This window comes from Pezoporus wallicus, unplaced genomic scaffold (genome assembly GCF_028554395.1).
Source record: "Pezoporus wallicus isolate ANWC-B61680 ecotype Strahan unplaced genomic scaffold, APGP_CSIRO_Pwel_v1 contig_10790, whole genome shotgun sequence".
Classification (NCBI taxonomy): Eukaryota; Metazoa; Chordata; class Aves; order Psittaciformes; family Psittacidae; genus Pezoporus; species Pezoporus wallicus.
In genome coordinates, this window is record NW_026640522.1 from 1,109,675 (window position 1) to 1,135,190 (window position 25,516).

The 25,516-nt window shown below is 53.8% G+C and overlaps 1 protein-coding gene across 6 annotated transcripts; it reads right to left on the reverse strand.

Moving 5' to 3' along the window:
- Window positions 1–1,488: 1,488 nt before the first annotated feature.
- LRSAM1 (leucine rich repeat and sterile alpha motif containing 1) lies at window positions 1,489–25,501 on the reverse strand. 6 transcript variants are annotated; one of them, XM_057419291.1, is made up of 24 exons: window positions 22,695–22,846; window positions 21,138–21,194; window positions 19,554–19,598; window positions 18,849–18,926; window positions 17,918–17,986; window positions 17,163–17,247; window positions 16,275–16,396; window positions 15,034–15,124; window positions 13,954–14,084; window positions 13,309–13,338; window positions 12,327–12,449; window positions 12,103–12,242; window positions 11,643–11,687; window positions 10,623–10,693; window positions 9,512–9,611; window positions 8,567–8,654; window positions 7,854–7,928; window positions 6,340–6,420; window positions 4,515–4,610; window positions 3,990–4,088; window positions 3,192–3,323; window positions 2,719–2,800; window positions 2,300–2,448; window positions 1,491–1,886 (listed from the first exon to the last, which is right to left on the reverse strand). In XM_057419291.1, exons 1-24 carry the CDS (start codon window positions 22,764–22,766, stop codon window positions 1,761–1,763), a joined length of 2,187 nt encoding a protein of 728 aa, XP_057275274.1. In that variant the 5' UTR covers window positions 22,767–22,846; the 3' UTR covers window positions 1,491–1,760. The 6 variants fall into 6 exon arrangements, with proteins under 6 accessions (XP_057275276.1, XP_057275278.1, XP_057275274.1 ...); XM_057419297.1 differs by lacking the exon at window positions 22,695–22,846 and adding an exon at window positions 25,483–25,501 and having other exon boundaries at window positions 1,496–1,886; XM_057419293.1 differs by lacking the exon at window positions 13,309–13,338 and having other exon boundaries at window positions 1,489–1,886; window positions 22,695–22,847.
- Window positions 25,502–25,516: the final 15 nt, after the last annotated feature.

Consider the following 25,516-nt stretch of genomic DNA (forward strand, 5'->3'; position numbering starts at 1 on the left):
ATGGATGGATGGAGGGATGGATGGATGGATGGATGGATGGATGGATGGATGGATGGATGGATGGATGGATGGATGGAGGGATGGAAGATGCATGGATGGATGATGGATGGATGGATGGATGGATGGATGGATGGATGGATGGATGGAGGGATGGATGGATGGATGGATGGATGGATGGATGGATGGAGGGATGGATGGATGGATGGATGGATGGATGGATGGATGGATGGATGGATGGATGGATGGATGGATGGATGGATGGAGGGATGGATGGATGGAGGGATGGATGGATGGATGGATGGATGGATGGATGGATGGATGGATGGATGGATGGATGGATGGATGGATGGATGGATGGATGGGGAGATGGATGGAGCTCTGGGGTGTCCCCTCCTCCAACCTGACTCGTGAAACTCCTACTGTGGTCTCTAGGGTGCAGGGATGCACCACATGGGTGTAGCACATACAAAGTGACCCCAGAGAAGGGTTCAAGGGCTCTCACTCCCCGGGGCTGCTCTGCAGTGAGCAACACTGATCATAGAACCATGGAATGGTTTGGGTTGGAAGGGACCTTAAAGCTCACCCAGCTCCAACCCCTGCCCCGGGCAGGGACACCTTCCACTAGAGCAGCTTGCTCCAAGCCCCTGTGTCCAACCTGCCCTTGAACACTGCCAGGGATGGGGCAGCCACAGCTTCTCTGGGCACCCTGTGCCAGCGCCTCAGCACCCTCACAGGGAAGGATTTTCCCCTACTATCCAAATACCCTCAGATTTGTCCCAGTTTGATGTGGGACAGGAGGTGACACTGGGACAGCCGTGCAGCCCCTGGCTTTCAAGCATCCTCCCCTGCAGAAGGAAACAGGCAGCAAACAAGACCAGCAGAAACCAGCTGCTCTTTAATAGCTTCTCCTGGGGAAGGGCTGTGGTGGGACCGAGCTTGTCGCTGCATCTCATACTTCAGGGTCAGGAGATGGAAGATGCTCTGGGATCACTCTTCATACTGATGAAGCTCTACCTACCACCAGCGCAGGGAGCCACCTGGGGCTGCACCGTGCACAGCCCCAGCCCTTCACCTCCGCTGCTGGACTCGTGCTCCTGCTCCAATGCGTTTTTCAGCTCTGGGACCCCACTGGGCTCCTCTGGCCAGAGCAAGGCCCTCGAGTCCTGGAGCTTGAATTAGGGGTCAGGGAGTTCCTCACACTGCCCTGGCACCTGCAGCCCCTGACAGGTTCCTGTGGGTCACCAGAGCAAAGCCCCACAGCTCTGCCATGACACAGGCACAGGGCACTGCCAGCATCTCCCATGGGAGATTCTCCCACCTCCAGGCACCGTGCTCGACGCAGGCACCTGGCAGCGCCCTGCCCCAGTGGGGAGCAGCTTCAGAGCTGGCACTGGCTGTGCCCCTGCTGAGCGAGGGGCATCTCCGAAGGCAAATGCATCCACAGCAAAGAGGGGCCATGGGGGCACCCGCTTCCATCCCCCAGTGCTGCCAGGCAAGGGGACGCTGGGCGGGCAGGGGCAGGCTGGAGGAGGGGATGCAGGTAAAGAAAGAACCCAAGGTGGAGGCTGAGCAACCATCGGGGAACACAGGGGACACTGAGACTCCTGCGTGCAGCCACAGCCAGCCCAGGCCATGCAGGGGAGGGCAGTGCTGATCATGGTGCGAGTGTCTGACACTGACATGGAGCAGCAGAGGGGCATCACCCCGGGCAGGGCTGGTAGCGGTGGTGCAGGGCAGCCTCGTCCTCCTTTCCCCTGCCCCTAGCAGCTGTGGAAGATGCGGATGCGCTGGGCGATGTCCCTGCGGCACAGGGGACAAGTGAGCAGCCGCTCGCAGCAGCTCTGGCAGCAGCAGACGTGGCCGCAGGGCAGGAAAATCATCTGGGTCTGGAGGAGAGACAGAGGAGCAGACATGGAGAGCAGTGCTGGATCGTAACGCTCCTCCCAGCACCGCTGTGCTCCAACACTGGAGGGGATGGGGACCACCGGGGGCTGTCACAGCAGGGGAGGCAGAGCCCTGCACCCCAATCTCCAGTGATGGGGCTGTGCCACCAGGGCAGAGGGTCTGAGGGAGGGACACAGGTCAGGGCTGAACCATGGTTGATCCACGGACAGCGCAGCACAGGAGCTCGGCAAGGCCCTCAAAAGCCCACAGGGAGCCTGGCCCTGCCCTGCCTTACTCCTCATGGTGATGCCTGCGCCTGGCTGTGCCAGGGAGCTGAGGGACCATTGCCCAGGGCTATGGGGCTGCTGCCCTCACTCCCCCCCTGCTCCAGCACCACGCACGTGCGGGGGCTCACCTCCTGCTCCATGCAGACAACGCACTCCGACCTCTTCTCATCCCACTGCAGCAGCGGAGCCGTTGGGATCGCAGGGCTCGGAGGCTCCTCCCAGGGAGCGCTGGGTTCTGGGGCTGCAGGGACCTCGGTGTCCTCCGTCCTCAGCAGCTCTGCAACCACAGGCAGGAAGTCTGAGCACCAGGATTGCTGCCCACCTCCCACCCACCCAACGGGCATCGGGGTGACTGCAAGACGATGGGTGCCCGGGGACCCAATAAATAGGGAAGTCAATGGGAGCAGCTTGACGTTGCAGCCCATGCTCTGCACAGCAGCTCCCCAGAGGGAGGCATCTGGCCCCACAGATTTCCCCCCCTCAAGGCTCAGGTACCCGCTGTAAGTGTAAAACGCATTGAAAAGCCAGCCAGACAAGAACCAGGTACCTGGGATGGTCTTGGCCACAGCCAGGATCTCCTGGGTCCGCTGGAGGATGGCACGCTGCAGGCCGGCCTCCGCCACACCGATCTGCGGTGCGAGAGGGGGGGTCTCAGCTCTCGCAGGGGACAGGACGCTTGGGGCCCCAAGGGGACACAGCAAACACTTGGCAAGACCCTGCCATGCCAGGGGACGCGGCTCCATCGGGTGTGAAAGCCGAGAAGGGAATTCCCCCGGTGCCGTTCCTACCACAAAGAGCATCTGGGGGATGCTGAAAGGCAGAGCCCGGGCTCAGCTCAGCCCAGTGCTCCGCAGAGCCGCGGCTCCCGGGGTGGCTCGGAGCAGCTTTGGCACCTCCCCTTGCTGGGGCTGACACCGGGAGCGTGACCACGGCCCTCCCCTGGCAGCACCGCGGGTACCGAGTGCAGCGAGGGCCGGCGGGGTCGGGGTCACCCCGCTCCCTGCACCCGCTGCCTCCTACCTTCTCCAGGTCGCTGGCGCTCATGGTGCCGAGGGCTCGCAAGGACAGCCGGTGATGGGCGAAGATGGGCACGTACTGCTCAGCACACAGCTCCCGCAGCAGGGTCACCAGCGGCCGCTCCAAGCCCTCCTCCTGCAAACACAAGCCCCAGACGTGGCCCTGAGCACAGGCAGCGGGACAGGCAGCGTGCTCAGCCCTGCCCTCTGCCCTGCTCAGAGCATTCCGCACCCCCAGCCCCAGGACACAGCTCTAAAGAGCCGGCAGGGCTCCGGCCCGAGGTGTTTTATGAGCACAGCTCAAAACGTGTTTAGGGAAGACTGAAACACTTCTGGTGGCTGCAGCAGCCCCAGCATTGCCAGCTCCAGCTGATGATACAGCATGGGCAGAGCTCGGCTCCCTCCATCTCTTTGTGGCTGGATTTGACCAGCACAGACTCCTGGCTCAGTCTGTTAGGCAGGGATGGACAGGAGCTGCTGCGTTCAGAAGGACTGGCAAGGGAACTTGGATAAGGAAGGAAAGGCCCTGTCTGGGAGGCACAGGGAGCACCCTGCTCCTGGCAAGCAGCTTGACAACGAGATGATGGAGCTGTTGGCTCCTCACAGACCGGGCAGCCCCATAACCTCCAATACACAGCACTGGGAGAGGGCTGCTGGGCACCCTGCTCAGGGCACGGTGGGCAAAGCAGCAGCTGCTGCTCAGCCTCTGGGAGGGGTCTGTGCCCTGCTCCCTGCCCTGGCTGAGCCCCTGGCTGCAGCAGGGCAAGCGCAGCTGCAGGGACAGCAGGGACCGAGCAGTGACCTGGAGCTTCAGCGAGAGCGGCTTCTGGTTCAGCAGGCGCTGGTACTGGATCAGCCAGTAGTTCTCCTGCTGGGTTTCACTCTTTGCCTCCATTTCCAGCTGCAAAACAAACCCGTTCATTGCACAGCCCGAGGGAACACGGCGGGGGGTGTTCAGGGATGCTTGAGGAGGATGTGAGGCAGGGGAAAGCAACAGCCTGGGCTGTGCAGGGCGAGCTCAGAGCACCGCAATGGGCACAGCTGGGGTAACACGGGCACTCCTGGCCTTCTGCAGCCTGGTCCCACTTCGGCCCCATCGGCCAGCCCAGGGCTGTGCATCCCCTCTGCTCGCTGCCCCAGGCACACGCTGCAGTACTGCAACCTGCCCCGAGAGCTGCCATTAGCACTTCCTGAGGTTCAACTGCCCTCTGCAGGGGGGCCCAACCCCTCAGAGCCCCCTTCATTCCCATGCTGACCCCTTGATCCTTGCCCTGCAGCCAGCCCATGCGCTCCCTCATTACAGCACCTAATCAAGAGCCTTCGTTACCAGTATCTGCTGCAGCTCTTCCTCCCTTTGCTTCTTCTCCTTGAGCAGCTGCTGCAGCAGGTAGCCAAGAGCTTGGCGTTGCTCTGTGATCACCCCCTGCAACAGAAGGACTCTGGCATCCACATCTCCTCCTTCCCAGCACAGCACCCACCATACCCAGCACAGACACAGCAGAGGTGGCAGCCTGAGCTCCACGTCCCTCAGCCCTGGAGCAGAGCCCCAGTCCTCTCCTAGGAACCGGCACAGCAGAGTCGAGCTGAACCCCTTCCTTTGGGTCCTGCACTCACCATTGCTCATGGTCCAGCCCCCCGCACGCCCCAGGCAGCCCAGGACCTGCAGCAGCTCCCACCTCCATCACAGGCTCAGTCAATGGCATTGCAAGTGTTTGTGGTTCCCCTCCTCAACTGAGAAAGACCACCTGGAAGTAGGTCTAGAGGCTGCAGGCAGGTGGGACAGGTAAGGCAGCAACCTCTTCATGCCCTTGGGGAGCTTGCCTTCATTGGGGTCTCACACCAAGCCCCGTGGGTGCCAGGCAAGGGAAGTCAGCACTGAGCCACGGAGCCAGGAGGAGAGGGGAATTGTCTCAGGAACATCCATGGGGCACCTCTGCAGCTGAAGCAGGCAGCACCCAGGAGGCTCCAGTGAACCTCGAGATGTGCTCTGCTGCCCACCCACACTGCAGCACCCCCAGGTCACTCCCTAGACCTGAGCAAACACGTCCCTTGCTCAGGGGGCCTTTGGCTCTTCCTGCTCATCAGAGGTTGAAGTTCCTCACCACAGCCCCTGTGCTCTGGGCAGGAAGCATCCCTGCACTGCAGGGGGTATGGGGCTGCTCTGCGGGCACTGCCCCTGCACTGGGGGTTCAGTCACCGCAGGGAACCCTCAGGCTGGAGACCACCAAAGGGCAGGGGAGATCCAGGGAGATGAAGGTGTCTGTGCCTTGTTTCTCAGCATCCAGCGCTGAAGTTGCAACCGTCCCGTGCTGCCCGCTGGGCTGCAGGGGGGGTACCAGGGCAGATCCACTGCGCTGGAGCTCCTGTGGTCACCCCAGCCCAGTGTCACCTGCCTGAGGTCCCTTGCTTTTCCCTGCACGAACTTTGGGCTGTCCCCCATCATCAGACCCCCCAGCACTGCAGCATTAGATGGAGGAGCTGTGTGAATGAAGGTAGCAGAACCCAAATCTGGCTCTCCCAGGAGCCCAGCCCAGGGCTCAGAGGCAGTCCTGTCTGAAGCCAGCACCCACCAGCCCGCCCTGTGCACCACTTGTGGAAAGTCCATGCTGTTTGCTACTGATCTGGGGCTGACTGAAGAGGTGACCTGACCTGGCAAATAGCACACATGGGGCAACAACTGATGTAAAGGTGCAGAATTTAAAGCCAAGCAGCTTAAGCCGAACTCGACATTCCTCAATGTGTGGCTGCTGCTGGAGTCAGCCCCTCAAATGGTGGGATGGTGGGGACAGGGCTTAGGAATGAAGGGGAAAGCTGACAGCCATCACTGGCAGGCGTTCAGAACCAAAGCACAACACAGCAGGGTGAGTACATGCGATGCACAACAGGCAGTGTTCCTGGGACAGCCAACAACTGCATCCCAAAATCCTTCCCTGCCCAGCAAACCTGGATCTGCCCCTGCTTCGTCCCTGCCCTGAAATGCACTGAGATGAGGAGCAGCAGCGATGTTCCCACAACAAAGAGGGGTTTGTGGTGTCCTGGGGGTAAGTCCCCTCCTGACTGAGCAGAAAACCATCTGCAGCAGAAGCAGGAAGTGGAGCTTTTGCGATCCCAGAGCAGAGAGAGGGTGGGGGCAGCCCCAGAGCCCTACATACCTGCAGCGTCTCTGTGTCCAGTTCTTGCCTCTTTAACTCCAGCTGTGTCAGCTGCAATAACTCTGTTTCTATTAATTTAATCTAAACAGAAGATGAAACATTTTTACTGACATTTGACATGACTTCCATTGATGCTCTAAGACAAGGTCTAACTGCTGCCAGGGGAGGGACAGCACTGCAGAGCCACCCAGAAGTCTGGGGAAGCTGCTAATGCCCTTCCACGATGCATGCTCGTAGGGTCACTCTGGTTGTTGCCTGAGGAGCTGTGTCCCTGCTCTCTCCTTGTCTCTCTAAACACCTTCTGTTCAGGTCTAGAAGCACGCTGCAATCAGTTTGTTCAGCCAACCCTTTCGCAGCTGCTCTGGAAGGCAGCAACCGATGGTCAAAGCCCTGGCACCACTGCTCGGACTGCAGGTTAGCTGGGGCAGGGTCCTGCTTTACAGATGCTCCAGCAAACCCCATAATGATCGGTGCTCTTTCAGGTGGGGCAACTCGGACACAGAGAGGTGAAGTGAGTTGCCCAAGATCCCAGAGCAAAGCCAAGATGAGAGCCCAGCTCACTCACTGGCCAGACCAGCTACATCCCCAGGCCATGCTGCTTAATGTGTGCCATGACCATGGAAGTCCAGCTGACACCAGGGCCCTGCAGCAGGTGGTACCCAGGGCTCCTGCCCGCTCACAGCCCATGCAGGATGTTGGGGGTGGCTGGATTTCAGTAGTAAAAGGTCCAGCCATGGCAGCAAGGCACAAAACTCCCCCTGTTTACAAATGTGAGCAAACTGCAGGCTCTTATTGATGAACATGAGCAACGGAGAGTTGGTAGATTCAGATCCTGGATGGTCTGTGTGCAACCCATAGGCTTCTAGAGGGACTGGTCACGGAGTGACTCAGTGTAAGCAAGCTCTTAAGCTCATCCACCAAATCCTGATGTGAGACTTTTCTGCTAGTGTAGATGGGGAGAGGAAAGATTCTGGAGCACTGTGTCAGAAACCAGCCCCCATCTGCCTGCATTAACCACCGCTACTTTCTCCACCAGCTTTTGCTCTTCCCCCCAGCTATTGCATTGCACCTTCTGCAGACTGGACCTCAGAAAGGCAGGCTGGGAATGGGAAAGAAAAGGTGAACTTATGGCTGCAGGTGCAGTTCTGATGTGCTAGATGGAGATGCAGTGGACTCATGTGGAAACAGCAGCCCTGCCAAGAGCACAACCTGAAGGAAATCACAGTTGCAATTGCAGGTCACCCCGCAGAGCCAGTGCAGGTCTGTCCTCTAGTGACAACTCTCCAGCACTTCATCCACATTAGTGCTGAGATGACTGAAGCAATGGCAATTCCACTACTTCCATGAATCTGCACTGAGCTGGGAGACTGCATTTAACCAACGCAGCCCGAGGCTTTGGTACAGAGCTCTCAGCAATACAAGAGCTCTTCACTGCCTCCAGACCCCACTCTGTGCTCACAGTGTCTTGATCCTTCTCAGAAGAGGAGCTGAGCTGCTCTTTGCTGTTGACCCACCTGGTTCCGGATCTGCCTGTGCATAAGATCCTTCTTCACTTGGAGAGCTTCAAAGGCAGCTTTCTGCATCTCAATCTATGGGACAGGCAAAATCCTGCTTAGTGAGGTTGCTGATGCAGCTGCAAATGTGCTATGAGACTCTGGTGCCTTGCAGTGACTCGTGTACAAGCACCTAAACAGTGCTTACCCTGGGCAACAGTGCCCTGACTACACCATGTCTTGGACCCCAGAGTCCCAAAAGGTAAAACCCCACTTCACAGACAGACACAGAGCTAACATTCATGTTCTCCATCACACATCTGGAATGCTCTGTCTGAAGCCCACCTCTCACTTTCAGCAGCACTGAGCCCCAAGGCTGCCCACCACTGAAAAATGAGCTGCAGAGGTCTTGGGCTCAAAATGAGGTATTCAAAAAGAGCAGAGGCTTTGAAAATGCTCCATCCCACCCAGGAGTTCTTCCTCAGCATTCTCGCTATTGATCACAGACCAGTTTTGCTTCTCCTGGTCTATGCCTTCGCCTTCTTCAAAAATGAATGCATTTTCCTTTCACCCCCCAAGTCAACTTGTCAGAATAAGAGGTTCACAAAGTTCAGCACAGTGTTAAATAAAATCACTCCTGCATCAGCCCAGCACAGCCACTGCTGCTCCTGTGATCCACTCCCAAGCCTGCTTCCACAAGCAGCTCCTTTACCTGACCCCCCACCTTTGCCTACCTGCTGCAAGATCTGACTGACAGCTTTGTTCTGATCCAGCTGCTGCCAAGCCAGGATTTGCTGGAACTTCTGATCCATCTCAGCTAGGCTGCAAGAAGATGGATTTGCCATGGAGTTACTGCTGGGGCTGAGACTTGATGCAAACAAGAGGAAAAGCAAACAAGGAATCCAGGAATGGGGAAATGTGTTACTGAACAAGGGGGAAGAGCCCTGGCACTGCACAGCTGAAGGCTGACAGAGTTCAAACCTCCTTCCCTACAACCAGACCAAACCTGCAACATGGAGGGAGGCAGAGCAGTTGCACTGCTGCTGCCCCAACAAGCTGCTGGGTTGGCATTCTGTACTGCAGAGGGTGTGCTGATGATGGGGACCCAGACAACGTGGCCAGCCATGTATTGCCTGCACTTGCAGGCAGGACAGTGTCTGCCCACTTCCCTGTTGGGCAGGTCACAGGCACACAATGTTGGTTCTGTTCAGCTCTTTCTTACCTCTTGTAAATAGAGCAGGCCAGAACACTCTCTGCACCTGCAGCAATGCAACAAGTCATATCTAGAGACAAACAGCATCTTTGAGACAACACTGGGAGGCAGGAAAGAAATCCTGTGCTAGAGCCGGACCCTGAACTGGCTAACAAGCCAGGAAAACCAGTCTAATTTCATCTCCATATTCAGCAGAATGTATAAAGTCAAATAAACAGTGTATAAAAGCAATAGTTCATCAAAGGTACGATGAACATGCAGATCCTTGTGATCAGAACTTGGTTCATGTAACCAAGTTTGACAGTTTCTTTAAATTGCAGTGCCATCTGCTCTCACCACTGTCCTGCTGTACTCCAGTGGCTGCAGGAGCTCCTGGGTGTATGTATATATGGGAATTACACCAGGGATTGCTGGAAAGAAAGGGATTTACGGCAGTACCACCAGCCCCAGCCACCTCTCCCTGTACCTGGAGCAGGCCTGGGTGACAAGGTCTTGCCGACGAGACTCGTTGGTCATCTGGATGAGCTTGTTCTTGTAGCTCTCAGCCAGCATTTGTTGCATGGCAGCTGGGGGACAGAAGGGCTGTCAGTCTGCATCACAGAGGGTGTCTAGAAGAGGCTACACTTCCAGGTAACAGTGACCTCCTCTCATTTCCAACCTGTCCTCGCTTTTTTCTTTTCATTCCTTTCAGAGCAGACTCGTTCAGCTGCACGAATCACAGCTATCTCGGGGGAAATCAGCTGAGCAAACTCTGCTCTGCCTGTGCTGGCACCTCTTCAGTGCCTGGAGGAACCCAGCCACTGCTCTACCAAAGCTCAGATGGCTGCAGCTCTGCCTGTCCCACTGCGAGTAACCCATCCTCAGGGTGACAATGCACCCACACCATTTCCCTTGCAGCCCCAGTGATTATCACCTGTGTGGTCATCACGAGCAGCACAGGCTCCCTAGGACCATCCACCTCATGCCTCATGAACATCAGTTAACGTGTGTTTGGTACCTTGGAAATATGAAGCACTTTGTGTGCTTATAACCAGCCTCACAAACTCCTTGTGTGAAAAGCAGTAGGGTCTATAGGGACAGGCCAAGGGGAATGGCTTTAACCTGCCAGAGGGGAGACTGAGATGAGCTCTTAGGCAGAAGCTCTTCCCTGGGAGGGTGCTGAGGTGCTGGCACAGGGTGCCCAGAGAAGCTGTGGCTGCCCCATCCCTGGCAGTGTTCAAGGCCAGGTTGGACACAGGGGCTTGGAGCAAGCTGCTCTAGTGGAAGGTGTCCCTGCCTGTGGCAGGGGTTGGAGCTGGATGAGCTTTAAGGTCCCTTCCAACCCAAACCATTCGATGAGTCTATGACACACGAGCAGAGCCTGCACGTCAAGAACCAGCAGTGAGCTGAAGTGGAAGCGTGAGATCAGCTATGGTACATGTGCACTGCTACCCCCCACAGCTCCACCCCACTGCACCAAGCAACACTGCAAGAATGTGTGTGTGACACAGCATCTTCCACGTCACCTATGCAGAACATCTCCAGGGGAACCAGGTCTTTCTTGCACCTTACCACCCCAAAGAGCTGTTTGGACCTACCAGCCACTTCCTTTCTGCGTAGTTGCTCTGTCTCCTCCTGTGTTATTGCCATCAGCTGTTCCATCCTTATTCTGTTGAACAAACAAGAACAATTTAGCCACTTCTTCGAACAAGTATCTCACTTCTCCAACCACCCACCTCAGAGCCTAAGGGCTGCTCAGATTCACTCTGCCAGTGGCCCAGGAAAGCCATGTGCTCATCAGAGACACAAAAGTCTCCGTGATTTCTTGGTGAGGAACCTCTTAAGCCTATGGGAGACAACGTAACTTTTGCTCAAAACCATGGGGACAATTGCTTCTTAGACTGGAATGCTGATCCTTCTGAGAGACAGTCAATGTGCATCCACTCCCACCAACACCACGCTGGTCCTTTGTTTTACTTTCCTTTTTCTTAAGGCTTGAGGAGCATTCTAAAGCTGACCTAACTGAGCAGTGCCACTGAAAGCAGCAGCCTGGCCTCCATCCCCACCTCCCATGCCCCTGCCCTAGCACAAACCCACTCAACCCCACTGACCAGCTCAGGAACTGGTGAGACTGGAAAACTATCACACATGCAAAGGGACTATTTTCAGTCAGGTCAGTGTCCCCATCCAGTTTACTGTGTCACAGCACAGCTGGCTGAAGGGAGGGAGAGTTCAGAGCATTGGCTGAATGGCAGCATTGCTTTCAGTGTATCCCTCCCAGCCCGTACACATTACCCTCCATAAATGCCTTGCTTTCCAACAAATGCAGGATTCCTTGATAGTGGAATACAGGGTTTTGTTCCCAAAATCCTTAGCTGGGACATTCACAGATGAAAAAGAGGTAAATTCACCATCCCACTGGGTTTGCCAGACTGGGCAAGCCCAAACACATCTAGTCCAGGGTCCTGCCTCCAACAGTGACCAGAACCAGCTGCAGGTATGAGATGAACTTCTCCTGACTTAAGGTGGATTCAGGCATGGCTCTGAAAGGAAGATCCCAGAACCACTTCCCAGCTTCCCTCCCCTTCTGTAGAAGAGCCTATTCCAAGCAGACTCACCTCTCATTCTCCAAGGATTTCAGAATGTCTGAACTTTGCTTTTGTCTAAAAAAGAAGAGAAAACAAGAGGTTTCCATCAAGCTGAGCAGGACATCCTACTCCCCCAGGGCAGAAAATGACTTTGCTTCTCAGGTGCAGAAGAGCAGCTTTAGGCAGACTGGTAACCTTGTGTCTGCAGCAGAGCTAGGCACATCAAATACTTCAAATATGCACCTTCCATGAGGAATCCTGTTTTTTTCCAGTGCTGAAAAACTCCAACAGCACACCTATGTGTGAAACACTTTTTAATGTGGCAGATTCCCCTTCTTTTAAATGGGACTTTGGCAGTTCAACTCCTGCAGACACCGGTTGTGACCAGCCCCATAACACTCAGAGAGAGCAAAATGAACTGCTCAGAATGGAACACAGCAACACGAGCCCCTGAGGGGCACAGATCACTGTAAAACCCCTGGGACCCCACCTCTGGTTGTCCTCCAGCAGCTTCTGGATACGGCCGGCAATGCCCTGCTCTGCCTGCTTCAACTGCTGCAGCAGCTTCAGGCGCTCCTCCTCGAGGTAGCGCTGGTGCTTGGTCAGACCCTCCTCCAGCCTCATCTGGTCCTAAAGCCAGGGAGAAGTAAAGGAGGACACGGTCAGTTTGGGAAAGGCAGTGTCCTGTATGGAGCCTGCCCAGAGGAGACCAACCTCTCTCACTGTCTGCAGTATGTCGTCCTTCTGAGTGTTGAGCTGCTGGACCAGCAGAGCCTGTTCTCTCTGCCCCTTGCTCAAGCGCCGCTCAAATTCCAGCTTCTCCTGCATTTTCTGTTCCTGAGAGGAATAAGAAAGATGAATGCCAGGCCTCAGTAGTCGCTGGCTCTGCTCCTTCCCAAGCAAGAACCTATCCTGGCAGAACTGTAAACCAGGGCACAGTGATCCCCTTGGTGACAAGGAAGCCAGCCCAATGGCAGACAGGAGCTTGGCTAGGGAATGGAAATGTTCTCTCCTTTGGAACCCAAAAACTGTGAAGCAGAAGCTGCTGCTCTCTTTACAACAGTCTCCAAACTCCCTGCTGCTCACTTCACAGCCACAAAGCCAAAGTCCCTGGGCATCAACCCATACAACTGAAACAGCCAATGCAGAGGGAGGGCCCAAATTAAGGCTGTGTTCAACCCCAGATGGAGAGGGGACTCTCTGAGGACAACAGAGTGAAGGAGGCAGCCAGCTGTGAGGAGCTCTAACCAAAGGGAAAGGTGAATGCATTGACAGGAACATCTCTAAGTGTGCCTTGCACAGGAGAAGAGACAGACACTGAAATAAAAAGAAGAGCAAACTAAAAGTGCAGCCAGGTGAAGGGAATGGAGGACAGGAACAAGGAGTGTTAGGAGACAGCAGGAATGGTGGCACTCCGAGCCAAAGGGCTGAGATAGGACTTCGACTGCAGCTCATCAGCTTTATGTATCAGACAAGTCTGTCAGATTCCCCCATGTCTCATCAGCTTTATGCATCAGACAAGTCTGTCAGATTCCCCCAGCAAGGAGTGAGCAGCTTTCTCTACAAGAACTCAGTTTCTACAAGAACTCAGTTCTCAAACATTCACTTTTGGCTCAAAAAACAGATAAAAGGATGGAAAACAAGAAGCAGAAGCCGAGCGATGCTGCAGACAAAGCATCTGCAGGCTCATCCTTACCTTCCTCTTCTCATAATCCAAGAACTTGTTCTGAAAATAAGCAGTATCAGCAGACATTTACTCTCAAGAGCAATTTATTGTAGATATTATTAGCCCACATTATACCTTTCCCTAAGTGAGTAAAGACATCAACCAAAGGCACAAGAAAATTAACACAGGCACAAAGTCCAGTCCTTCCCTTCTCCAGGGACAAAGGAATCTAGTCTGTACTTGCCAAGGAATTAGCAGAGCTTATCACAGTTATGCACCTACCCTCACCCTTCCCAGGTAGAGCTGAACGCATCTAGCACTTGGCTGGGAACCACAAGGCTCTTCTCCCCAAAATACACGTGTCAGCATGCCGCACACACTGTGTCTCATTGTCACCCCTGTCCCTTACTGTGTCACTGCTTTCAAGGACAGACAGTTCTTTGCAATGTGTCTTCCAGGAGCCTGCAGTGGTAACCCCATCCCCAGCTCTCAGAGAGATGAGCCACCCATGCCCACAGTGCTATGCCTGGCTCTGGGCACTGATGCCCCCAAAAGACCCACCTCATGGCAGGGAAGGTAAGGAGGGATGATGTGCTAAATGCTGTGAGATCCACTGATGGAGCAGAGACAACTCCAAACCCCTCTCACATGACTTCACACTCAGTGGAGCCTCACCTGCCACTCGCCCTCCTCCTCCAGGTACTTATGCACTGCCCTGTCCACCCCGTCCACAGACGTTCCTCCTCCATCACTCTCGAGGGCAGGGAGCGGGTACTGAGCGGGGGGGTAGTATGCAATTCCACATTCTGGAAGTCATCAGACACAAAACAAGACCATTTGGTGCTGACAGCCTCCTTGGCAGCACGGCTGGTGTGTGAGACTGCCTCCAACTGTGCTCCTCCCCACACACAGATGAGTCTCCAGAAGAGCTCCTTTAGCTCAGGCAGGCTTAGGAACAAGAAGCGCAGAGACAGTGTCACCCCTTCCCACCAGGAAGATGATCAAAGCTGCTCAGATTGAAACTCTGCCCTCACACAGGTACAGGCATGTTGACTTCTGCAGGGCTGTGAATGTGCCTGCCCACACCACACTTAAGTTCTGACTGTCCTTTTCATTCAGGGATTAGCCCAAGCTCTGGCGAGGCTCTACCCCTGCATAAAACCTACCAAACCTTCCTGTTTGCACTACACACAGTGAATACTCACTGTGAGCACACAGAGCTCACAGGATAATGTCTTTGTCCTCTTGAGTCTTCCATCTGGTTTTCACCTTTCCATAACAACCTGTCAGCCTGCAGGTGCCTGGTCCTTCCTCATAGAAAAGGAGGGTAGGAGGGACCTCAAGTGACTACTGGGTCTACTTCGTTGTCCCAAGGCAGCTGTGTCTGGGCAATGCCTAATCCTCCCACTGGAGAAAACAATCCCATGGGAGATGCAATGACTTGTTACAGTCACTTGGGCAGTCCCTGACCCAGTTATTCTGATGTCTTAACAGAACCATTATCAATTGCAGTGTGACAGTGAGAAGGAAGCCTCAAAGAAGGGCTCCTGTTTTGCTGTTTGCCAGCAAAGACACAGACCTCAGAGACCAGCCTGCCAGCCATGCAGGGAGTCAGGAACCACCCCAAGCAGAGCCAGTGTGATGTTTGTCCTTCATAAATACAGTTTCTGAACATGCCACAGCACCACAGCACCCAGCCAGGGCACAGAGCAGTCCCCAAGTGCTCACTGCCATCCCCAGACTCTCCTTGCTTACCTTTGCAGAGGAACTGCTGAATGGACTCTGTACCTGCACTGCAAATGTCAGCTGATGGGTAGGTCATGGAAGAGGCATCCAGGGTCAGCGTCTCCAAAGAGAGAACACACAGAGCTCCAGGTTATCCTGATGGACAAGCCAGAGTCCCACTGCAGTTACCCTTGCAGCTCCCCAGAAGTTCACTTATGGAGTGAAAACCTCACGTTACCCTAAATCCTGACATAAATATGAGGTTTTGCCTTTCGGCTGGGTGTTTGACACCTTTCAGAGGTCATTCCACTGTCCATTACTTGGGAGCTTCTGAGCTGGCACTTCAGTGGAACATTCCCCTCACGCAGATGTGCCTACTTCACGCTTAAGTACAAGCAGGCACAGCACTTCTCAGTGTGCTGGAGCCCTTAAGCATGATGCATGGAAGGGATGGGGATACAAAGGGCACAGAGAGAAGTACCACAGAGAATGAACAGAAGGACCACTTGCTGTTTTGTCCTGCTGTGGTCACCAGAAGGACCTAATGCTGCCTCCTGCAGAGAAGGGCATAGCAGGAAGGCCTAGAAAGGAACCACTTTATCAAACACAGCAGGGCAAGCTGCACAGATCCCTCACCTCAGAGACTGCCCACAAGAGAAATGAAGCCTAATGTTGTGTGTTTGAGGCCAGAGAGCATTTGTTTCCATCCTCTGTGCTGGTGGCAGAGTCAGCCGTGCTGTCTGACGTTTGCACCACTTAGTACTGACGAGTTTGGCAGCCAGAAGGTAACACATCCTTAGAACCCTGATGCTTGTCCCATTTTGACTGCACCCTCCAGGGAGCCAGAAGCCCACGGGGGCTGACAGGGAGGCAGGGATCTGTCCGAGCAACGGAGGAAAACCCTCATTGGAAATACCCCATCTGCTCATTTAGACCCAGCTTTGGTGCAAGGGGGCTGAGTCCACCTGAGCCCACAGGCACAGTCTGTGCTCTCAGAGACAGCCCTGGCAGGTGACTCCTTGAGGTTCACCTGCTGTGGACTCCTTTTGTACCATTAAACCACGGCAAAAAGGGATCAGGAAAGAGCAAAGAAGGGAGGGTGCACAAAAGCTCTCTGGGACCCCATGAACCGCCTACGTTGCAACTCGTTACAGCTCCCAAACCCTCAAACTTCACTTTCTGCGCTGAATTCGTTCCCCCTCTTAGCAAGAGGGAAGGGGAGCAGCAGAAGGCGCAGCCTGCGGAGGGGAGCAGAGGGGCTGGGGGCCCACCTCCAGCGTGCGGATGTGCGCCAGCCCCCGCGGCAGCTCCACAACCACGTTCCCACTGATGTCCAGGGCACGCAGGCTCCGCAGGCTGCTCAGGGTCACAGGCAGCTCCTTCAGCTTGTTACCTCGAGAGACACAAAAGCCGCTTGGTACCACGGAACCTTTCCAAAGCCTGACCCAGCGCTTCCCCTCCTGGAACCCCAAACCACAGCCCGACATACGGCTCATTTTCTACACTCTCCTGCAGGCTGAGGGAGGACTCCAACGGCTGCCATTGCCCACCGAGGCACCTGGGAATCGAGAGCTACTTGCACACAGGTCCAGCAATGTGAGGCACATTTTGGCACGTGACTCATGGCAAAAGGAGCACCTCGCTGCGGCAGGCTGGACCCGCGCTCTTCATCAGGAGAATGTTTGTAACGGAATCCTAGAATGGTTTGGGGTGGAAAGGACCTTGAGATCCCCCAGTTCCAACCCCCTGCCATGCACTCTTCTTCCCTTTGTTGTAAGTATCAGAGATGGAGAAAGGGGGCTGAGTGTGGGACTCCGTATCTAAGGGTCAGAGGCCAGGTCTGCAGACAGATATGGCAATGAACTGAGCTGCACTTCCAAGTGCCTCACCCTCCACGTACTTCCCTGTTTCAGCAGCAGCTCCCTGTAACAGTCTTCTTTTCCTCCCAAATCTTTATGGCCCAAGTCTGACCCATTTGGGGCCTAGATGATTTCTCCTGCCTTGACATCTATTTGAATGGAAATATTTCTTGTGTTCTTCCTCAGCATTTGTAGCACAAACCATCTGGTTGAATGGAGTAATTACCAATGCAGCTCAACATGACCCAGACCATTAAACAGTGTTTTGCCCAGCACACCAGCACGAAGCATGAGCCATACCTTTCACATTGAGCATCTGGAGCTGGGCAAGGTCTCCTATAGATTGTGGAAGACATCTTAAAAGATTCCGTTCGAGGTTTAGGACCTAAGGTATCAACAGAAAAGATATTAAAGATCCTTTATACAAGTCTCAGGTCTTCTAAACATCTGTGTTGCTGGGACTACTTCTAGGCCCACAAGGACAGCTTGAAATTAGGTTTAGGCAGTGCTTTCTGAGTTAAACATAAACATGTATTTTCCAGAAGCCGTGGATACAGGGTACATGTGGCTACCACATGCAGTGAGAAACCCTACTCCCAACCCACAGCACCAGTAGGTGCTGAGCCCAGAGGCAGGAACTGGGAAGCAGCATCCTCTCCTCCAGGGCAGCGCAGGAAGCAGTGGCTTAACCCAGCACTGCACCCTGAGCAGAGAGGACCCTCAGCATGCACTGCAACACGCTGCCCTCCCCATCTTATTCCCCATTTCCTGAGTATTTGGGAAACCCACAGGACTGGAAGCTGCTGCTCTGCTTGGCAGTGTGAGCCTCTTGGACCGAGCCCTTGCACTAAGCTGGGACTCCATAACTCAGCGTGCCTGCTCTTCTCCAGCTCTTCTCCTGCTCTCCCACTCCAATAAGCCAGCTCAACGTCAGTCAAGTCAATGAGATAGATCTGACAATATCAGCACCATCACTGAAGCTGTGATTAATTATAAAACAAACAGCACATCCTTGCTGTCCTGTAACACTCGGGATGCAGCCGCAAACCCGTTACCTGAAGAGATGCCAGCTGACCGATATCAGCAGGAAGCGATGCCAGCTGGTTGTCATGCAGGTCCAGAACCTGGAAGAGTGGGTGATTTCGCCAAGTCAGGCTGGGAAAAGAGTCATGGTGCGAGGACAGATGGTCATGAGTTATCTAGCAAAGAAAGTTACTTCCCTTCCAATGGGGCGTTGAAAAGTGGCTTAAGTTTTCAAGGAGCATTTGATTCTTGTAGGCCTTTGGCAAACAGAAGCCTCTACAGACAAATGAACAAACCAAAGACTGGGGAGAGCACTGACACCAAGGGAGCTGCTCCAGAAAACTGGATGAGCCAACTGGTTAAATCATCTCCATAGAGCCAGCCTGGCAGAGAAAGACATGTTCCACAGGAGCAGTGAGCTAAGCTGCTCCATGGAAGCTGAATGCTCCAACAGCATCGGGAGAGAACAGGATTGTGCCTGGAGACCTCCCTGCATGGGGACACGTGAGCAGCTGGAATAACTCTGCCCCTTGTGCAACCACAGCACGAGGGCGGTGGAGCTGAGAGCGGTGTGACAGCCATGGCCCCATCACACACCGTCACCCACCACCGGTTTCCTTCACATTCAGATGACCCACCAGTGCAGAAGAGAGATGCATGTACCCCGCAACACACTCGGCTCTGACTGAGTACCACCAGGAGAGGCTGTTGAGGGGGAAGTGTGGGATTGTGAACAGGATAAATGAGTCCTGCAACTGATTCTGATCTGACACAAAGCGCTCAGTGATCGGTATCCGTCCACTGAGGAGGTGGACCTGGGAAAGGCAGGTGTCACACCCTGTTACTGATTCTTGCCAAAGGCAGTCAGACAGAAGGAATTTATTCGGGCCAGTGGGTTTTAATGCAGCTAGAATGCAAGGGAAACGGATTAACTGCAGATTAACTGTTCAGAATCACATCTACCTTCACAGTCACGAGACTCAAGAGGCTGCAGGACTTTGGAACTAAAGATGTCAGGTTATTCGTATGAATAATCAGCACCTGAGGAGGAAAAATCCCATTGAAACATGAACACAAGAGGCACTCCTATCTAGAACAAGCACATCTGTTGAGATTTGATTCTGGAGGCTGCATGAGTTCACTAGCATATAAAATATTAAAACAGTAAATGCAGTTTCACAGAAGATCAAACATTTACCATAAGATCTAAACAGGAGCCTAGTTCCTTACATGGGAAATACCATTAGACAGGCTAAGGTAGACACAATATTGGAACAGGTTGCCCAGAGAAGCTGTGGCTGCCCCATCCCTGGCAGTGTTCAAGGGCAGGTTGGACACAGGGGCTTGGAGCAAGCTGCTCCAGTGGAAGGGGTCCCTGCCCGTGGCAGGGGTTGGGGCTGGATGAGCTTTAAGGTCCCTTCCAACACAAACCAGGCTGGGATTCTGTGATTCTAAGATCTTTTATCACGGGAGTTAGCTCTAAAGCACACAGACAGGATTAGTTCCTACCCAAAGTGCTCTCCATGTATTACCCTACAAGTGGCCAAATTCATTACAAGCAAACTTCTGCAGCAAGACTTAAACAACCCTATACATTCATTTCAAACACAACAGTAATACTCAAGCATAATAATGGAATTTTCTAATAAGCTCTGACTGCAACATTACCTTTTTCTGCAAGACTTTACAAGTGGCAAAGGCCCCATAAGGAACCTAAAAACAAAGAACAGTGGTGTCAGGCTTCTCACGATACTGCCTTTGTAAGCACTTCTACAGCATCCACCTGCAAAGTGTGAATAAGTAATGAAAACACAAGCCACACTTGAAATGACTGGCCCAGTCTTGGCCCAGGATGCCAGGACTTCTTGGCTAGGTTCCACTTAAACAGCTTGCAGCAGCTCAACACACTGAGTTGTGCACAGCACAGACTGAGGGTTAGGCAGGGGTTCAAGTCCTGCAGTGGTTTAATATTCCCTGTGCTGATGACTCAAGAGTCCAGGCATATTTTCAATTACTCACATACAAATGTACTCAATGGTTTTGCAAGCTCAGCAAAACACACTGAGGGCTCAATGAGAAAGGTGAGCAATGGGCAGGACTGAGTGTCCTCGAGTGCTGGAGTGGAGGGGCAGACAGAAAGGGGATATGCCAGCAAATCCAGCCCTGCGCACTGTGACCTGCTCTGCAGCATGGGTCCCACACAAACCCAGTTTATTTATTGAAACAACAAAGGCTAAAAAGAAACAAGACAACAGTTTTGTGGTACCAGTCCAAAGAGAGCCACTGGAGATGCAAAACCAGCTGTGGCTATGAATGGAGCTGGCTCAGCGCATCCTCTGTCTGGCACCCTCTTACCCAGCCTGCCCTGCAGACTGTCCCACAGAGCTTACAAACCAACACACAAGATGCTGTTGGTTCCTGATCTTGGAGCAAAACATCCCAAAGTCTCAGCCAAGCCATTTCATACTGCACAGCAGACAGCTATCCCCCCCAGCACGGCCCTAAATCTCTCCCCAAAGAGCAGGGAAGTATCTTTGAGCTTGCCTGGCAAAAGCATCCTGTGACAAAAGGTCACAGACACCAACATTTTAGGAACACAGTGATAAAAACTGTAAGTGAAACAGAAACAGGCTTCTGCTCACCAGGACTGCCTGGCTGCTAGGAGGAAGAGCTGTGTCTCCTCTGCGAGCCTGGCAGTCTGTCACTGACTGCTCACGCTCCAGCACACAGCTTGTTTCTAATTTAGTTGGCTGCCACAAAAGCAGCCAAGCTGGAAGTGAGATTTCCATCCTCAGGCAGCAGCCTGGAACCAGGATTGTCACTTACACAGGAAAATAGCTGCAGGTGGCAGACTTTGGAGCTCTGGGATCAGAAACAGCCTTTGGCAAACAAATTCCTCTAGGACTAGCAAAACTAGGCCATGAGGTCCCACACCAGGGTCCTACCAAGGGACTGATGGAAGGTGTGACACCACTCTGCCCTTCCCATCTTGTCAAATGAAAAAGGATTCTCAGGACAGAAATCTTGTTGAAGCATCAGGTAAGAGAGGTAATTCCTCCCCACAAATGGGAGGAAAAAGCCTCCACCTGAAAGCCAGAGCTCAGCAGACACAGGAAGAAGTGGACCCATTTCTGCCTCAAGGCTCACAGTCACGATACTAAATCTGAGAGTTGGTGACAAGAAGCAGACAGAGGAATCAGCCTCTAACACTGTGTGAGTGGGAGCTAACACTGGAAGCTGTAGAGAACCCACCTCTGAGAGCTCACATTTGGATATGTCCAGAGTGTCATCAGCACCCGCTTCTTTTGCCTGAGGAGAGAAGACACCCACCCAGAGGATTAGACCATGCAGGAATACATGACCCCCTGCTGCACATTGACTAAGGTACTCACTGTCCCTCCCTGGAACATGCAGTCCCAGCTCCCTGCCACAGCTCCATAACTCAATGACAACACTAAAAGCAGAGAGTGCTGCTTCAGCAAGCAAAAGCAGCCAGGAAACCAAACTGCAGAGAAAGCCTTTTAGTCCAACAAATGAATTTCAGCACAAAGAGCCAAAGCGCATCCTAATTCTGCAATCTGAACTGAAAAGATACATAAAGCAAATGCTGGGTTCTCAAGCACTTCGTGGGAGCAGCAGCAGAGCCACCCCAGCCCATGGAGAGCCTGCTGTGTCCCTGGCTTATCTCACCCAGCACAGCACCCTTCTGCTGAGCTGTACACAGAAGCCAAACTCCCGTTGCCTTTCTGCTGCCACGGGACCTGCAGAGCAGTCCTGCTGTGCAAGAAGGACCAAGGACCCACTGCTTCTGTGCAGAAGTGTATTTCCATGGTCAAATCAACCACCTCCATTATTTTCTTAAAGGTAATAAAAGGCAATAAAACCTGCTTGTGTCACTGCCTCTGTTAAGTTCTCAGAACTGGATATCCTGGCCCTAAACTGAGCACACTGCAATACAGAACTAACCCTAGAATGGACAGATTAAGCTGTCCCTTGCCAGCCCCACAGGCACTGAGCAGAAACCCTCCAACTGAATAAATTCAGTACAACTGGTTTCATTACTGGCACATAACGAAGCCTTCCTTAACAAAACACCTTACAGACATCCAACACACATCGTTTTGTCCCTTCTAAAATGCAGGTGCCTCTGGGGTAGAGCACAGAGATCCCCTATGCCAGCTCCAGTCCACAGCTCCTGCAGCACAGCAGTGAGGTAAGTCAGAAGATGCTTTCAAGAAAGGCAACTTTGAATCTGTGGCTGCTGCAGGACAGGCAGTTCTGGTGACCTCGCTGGCATGACAGCAACCTGCTGAGGATCCACCCCAGAGCATCCTGGCTAAATCCTAGTCCAGGAAAACAAACAGCAACATCTAACAAGCTCATCTTCCAGGTGACAGGAAGAAAAGATATCAAATGAGAAGCAAAAGAGGGGCACAAGGAAAGCCAGGTGGGGTGGGAAAGGGGATGTGATGGGTTCCTTGGTAGGAAAAGTGTAGTGGGAGATCTGTAAGAGTGAAGGGGCACAGAGGAGAAAGGAGTGATAGGGTCCCATATGCAGGCTGGCAGGAGGTGGGTGGTTGAGGACATCACATGGAACCACACAGGCAGAGAGAAGTGGAAGCAGCACAAAGGGGACCTGTGGATGAGAGGGCAAAGGGAGACAGGGAAAGCAGGAATTCTCTGATGTACATTAGCAAGGTGACCTGCTGTCTCAGTGAGATCAGTAACAGGATCACTGGTAACACAGGGGAGGTACCGAGTCACGGGGCATCCAGGAGCAGCCACAGAACAGCCCCTGCCATTGCTTACCAGGCACATTTGGTATTCAAGGCGCTTCCGAGCATCATCGCTGGGCTTCTTCTTACGGAAGAAAAGCGGCATCTTCAGTGTGGGCTAGAGCTGTGCCTCAGGGGGCACGGACCATCAGCACACAGAAGGGCAGAGGCCTCCTGGAGTATGCATCTGCTGGGGAGCCCGGGCTGCACAATTGTGCTCTGATGTGAGGGGGTGGGGGGATGGAAGGAAAAACACAGACATCAGTGTCTCAGCAACTGTCGTTGTTTGATCCCCTTCTGTGACTTGATCAAACAGGCAGATCCCAGCACTCCTCCATGGTAGAGGTGTTAATACGAGCAGTAAAAGCACTGCTGTGCTTGACATGGGTTGATTGTCTTGGTCACCCCTGCACAAGATCAACTAAGTCAAACTGGAGCATGTACAGTGAAAGGCTTTTGAATGATGAGGAAAACACAGGGTCCACTCTAGGATAGCAACTGAAAACGCTGTGTAAGATCAAGCACCAAGAGCAAACCCCAAACCACTTAAATCCAAAGTCAATTCTGGCAAATGATAAGCAATTGTAAAATGTTCTAGAATAAAGTTAGGCTACAAGTAAGAAAAACTCCTAATCCTGAGAGTAGCACAGCTGCTCCCCCTTCCAGGGCAGGGGGGAATAAACAGGACCCCAGTGTAGCTCAAAATACAGGGAACCTGATGTGCAAGGAACCTGATGTGCAGCAGAGCCTCTCCTGGCACATCACACCGTCCATCCCAGTCGCTCCCAGGGATGTCACGGGCGCAAGGATGTCAGGCGAGCACAAGAATCGGGGTGCCAGAGCTAAACTTGGCTTCTCAGCTTTAGGGATGGTCCCAAGTTAACAGAGCACTTGGTTCGTTGGCTTTCCAGGCAGCAGCAGTCTCACACAGGAATACCTCCTCCATTTTAGTCACACAGTGAGGTGAAAAGATTCTGCTTAAACACCTCATAGCTTAAAGTCATTTTATACTGACTTGAGTCAGGTTTATAAGGCCAAATCAATTTCCAATAGTCTAGTACTTTGGCCAAGGGGAATGGCTTTAACCTGCCCGAGGGGAGACTGAGATGAGCTCTTAGGCAGAAGCTCTTCCCTGTGAAGGTGCTGAGGCGCTGGCACAGGGTGCCCAGAGAAGCTGTGGCTGCCCCATCCCTGACAGTGTTCAAGGCCAGGTTGGACACAGGGGCTTGGAGCAAGCTGCTCTAGGGGAAGGTGTCCCTGGCCGTGGCAGGGGTTGGAGCTGGAGGAGCTTTAAGGTCCCTTCCAACCCAAACCATTCTAAGGTTCAGCCTGTAAAGCTGAAAGAACTTAACTTCAGAAAAACTCTGACTACAAACCAGAGCTGATCGCTGCTGCCCCAGCCACGTGCCAGGATGTGCTCTCTGCCCTCCCAGGCACTCAGAGAACTGTGCCCACACCGTGTCTGCAGGTCAGACTGACACACGCCAGCCTGTGTTCACAGGGCAGCCAGACCGTCCCAGAACAGGGGTTGGGTTTTCCAGGTCACTGGAGAGGACTGAGAGATGGAGAATTTCTGTTAATTCAGCCTGACTGGGTGCAATGAGAGCAGCTGATGCAAGGGTAAAGGGAAGAGGAACTGAAGCAGAGAGAGAGGAAAGAATGGATGGCAGCAAGATCCCTGCTGGCATCACGACTGCAGGTGGGTGAAGGGGTGACAGGAACCTGTCAGCTCTGACCCAGCAAGGGAGAAAAAGGGAGTTTGCTGGCAGGTTTTGAGGAGAGGGCAGAAAGCTAAGGCTGGACAAGATATGGGGACACCAGCTGGTAATGAGATGGGTACCAGTTGGGATGCTGGGAAAAGAGAGGTGAGGACTAGGTGAGCAATAAAATTAAGGAGAAAAAGGGGTTGACCTGAGGCTATATGAGAGCAAGGGGCAAAAACGAGCAATGCAGAAAGAATCAGCCGGGGATAAGGCTGGGATAAGGTGGGAGAAGAGCAGAAGTAACAGTGAGCCCAGAAGAGGGAGACCTGAACTGTCTGGGCAAGAACAGAGTTTATTTTCTCTGTGAAACACGCTCAGGAGCACAGCAACGGAGCTGTGAGCCAGCGTCTGGATGTGAGCAGGGCTCCTGCAGAGGTGCTGCTTAGTCATGAAGGACAGAACTGTCCCAGCCATCTCTGCAGGTCTGGCTCACTGACAGCAAGGCTACGGAGCCCTGCAGCCCAACACGCACGGGAACAAGGCTCAGGAAGGAGGCAGTAACGAACTGCAGCTTTGTAACTTACCCTCCCACAGCACGTTTCCTTTCTTGGCTGGAGCTGTCACAGCAGTCCAACCACCCCCTGTCATAACCAGGCTCTGCGTGATCCTGCCACAGCCCTCCCATGGCAGTGCCTGAAGCAAATCTCTCCACCAGCTCCAGCTCTGCCTCTCGGTCCTTTCTTTCCCTTCTTCTCACTATTCTCCCTGCAGTGCCCCCCTCCCAGGTTCTGCACAGCTCCCAAAGGCTCTTTCGCCGTCCTCCTTTTACTCTTTTATCCGCCAGAACGGAGCCGGGCTTTGCCTGCGGCCCCGCCACCGGAGCGGGCACCAGCGACGAGCCCGGGCAGCGCATCCTCGGCACCGCCGGCTCCACTCGGCCCTGTGGGTGCCCTGTGCCCGCCCCGCCGAGCAGCCCGGGTGCCGCCTGAGGGACCTTGCCCCCACACGGAGCCGGGGACGCTCGGCAGGCGCAGCAGCCGCCGTGACCCGCAGGAGCCCGGCCCCGCACGTACCGAGGCCCCGGTGCTGCCCCCCCCCCCCAACCCCGGCCCCGCTCACCGCTGCCCGCCGCCATGATGCCACACCGCCGCAG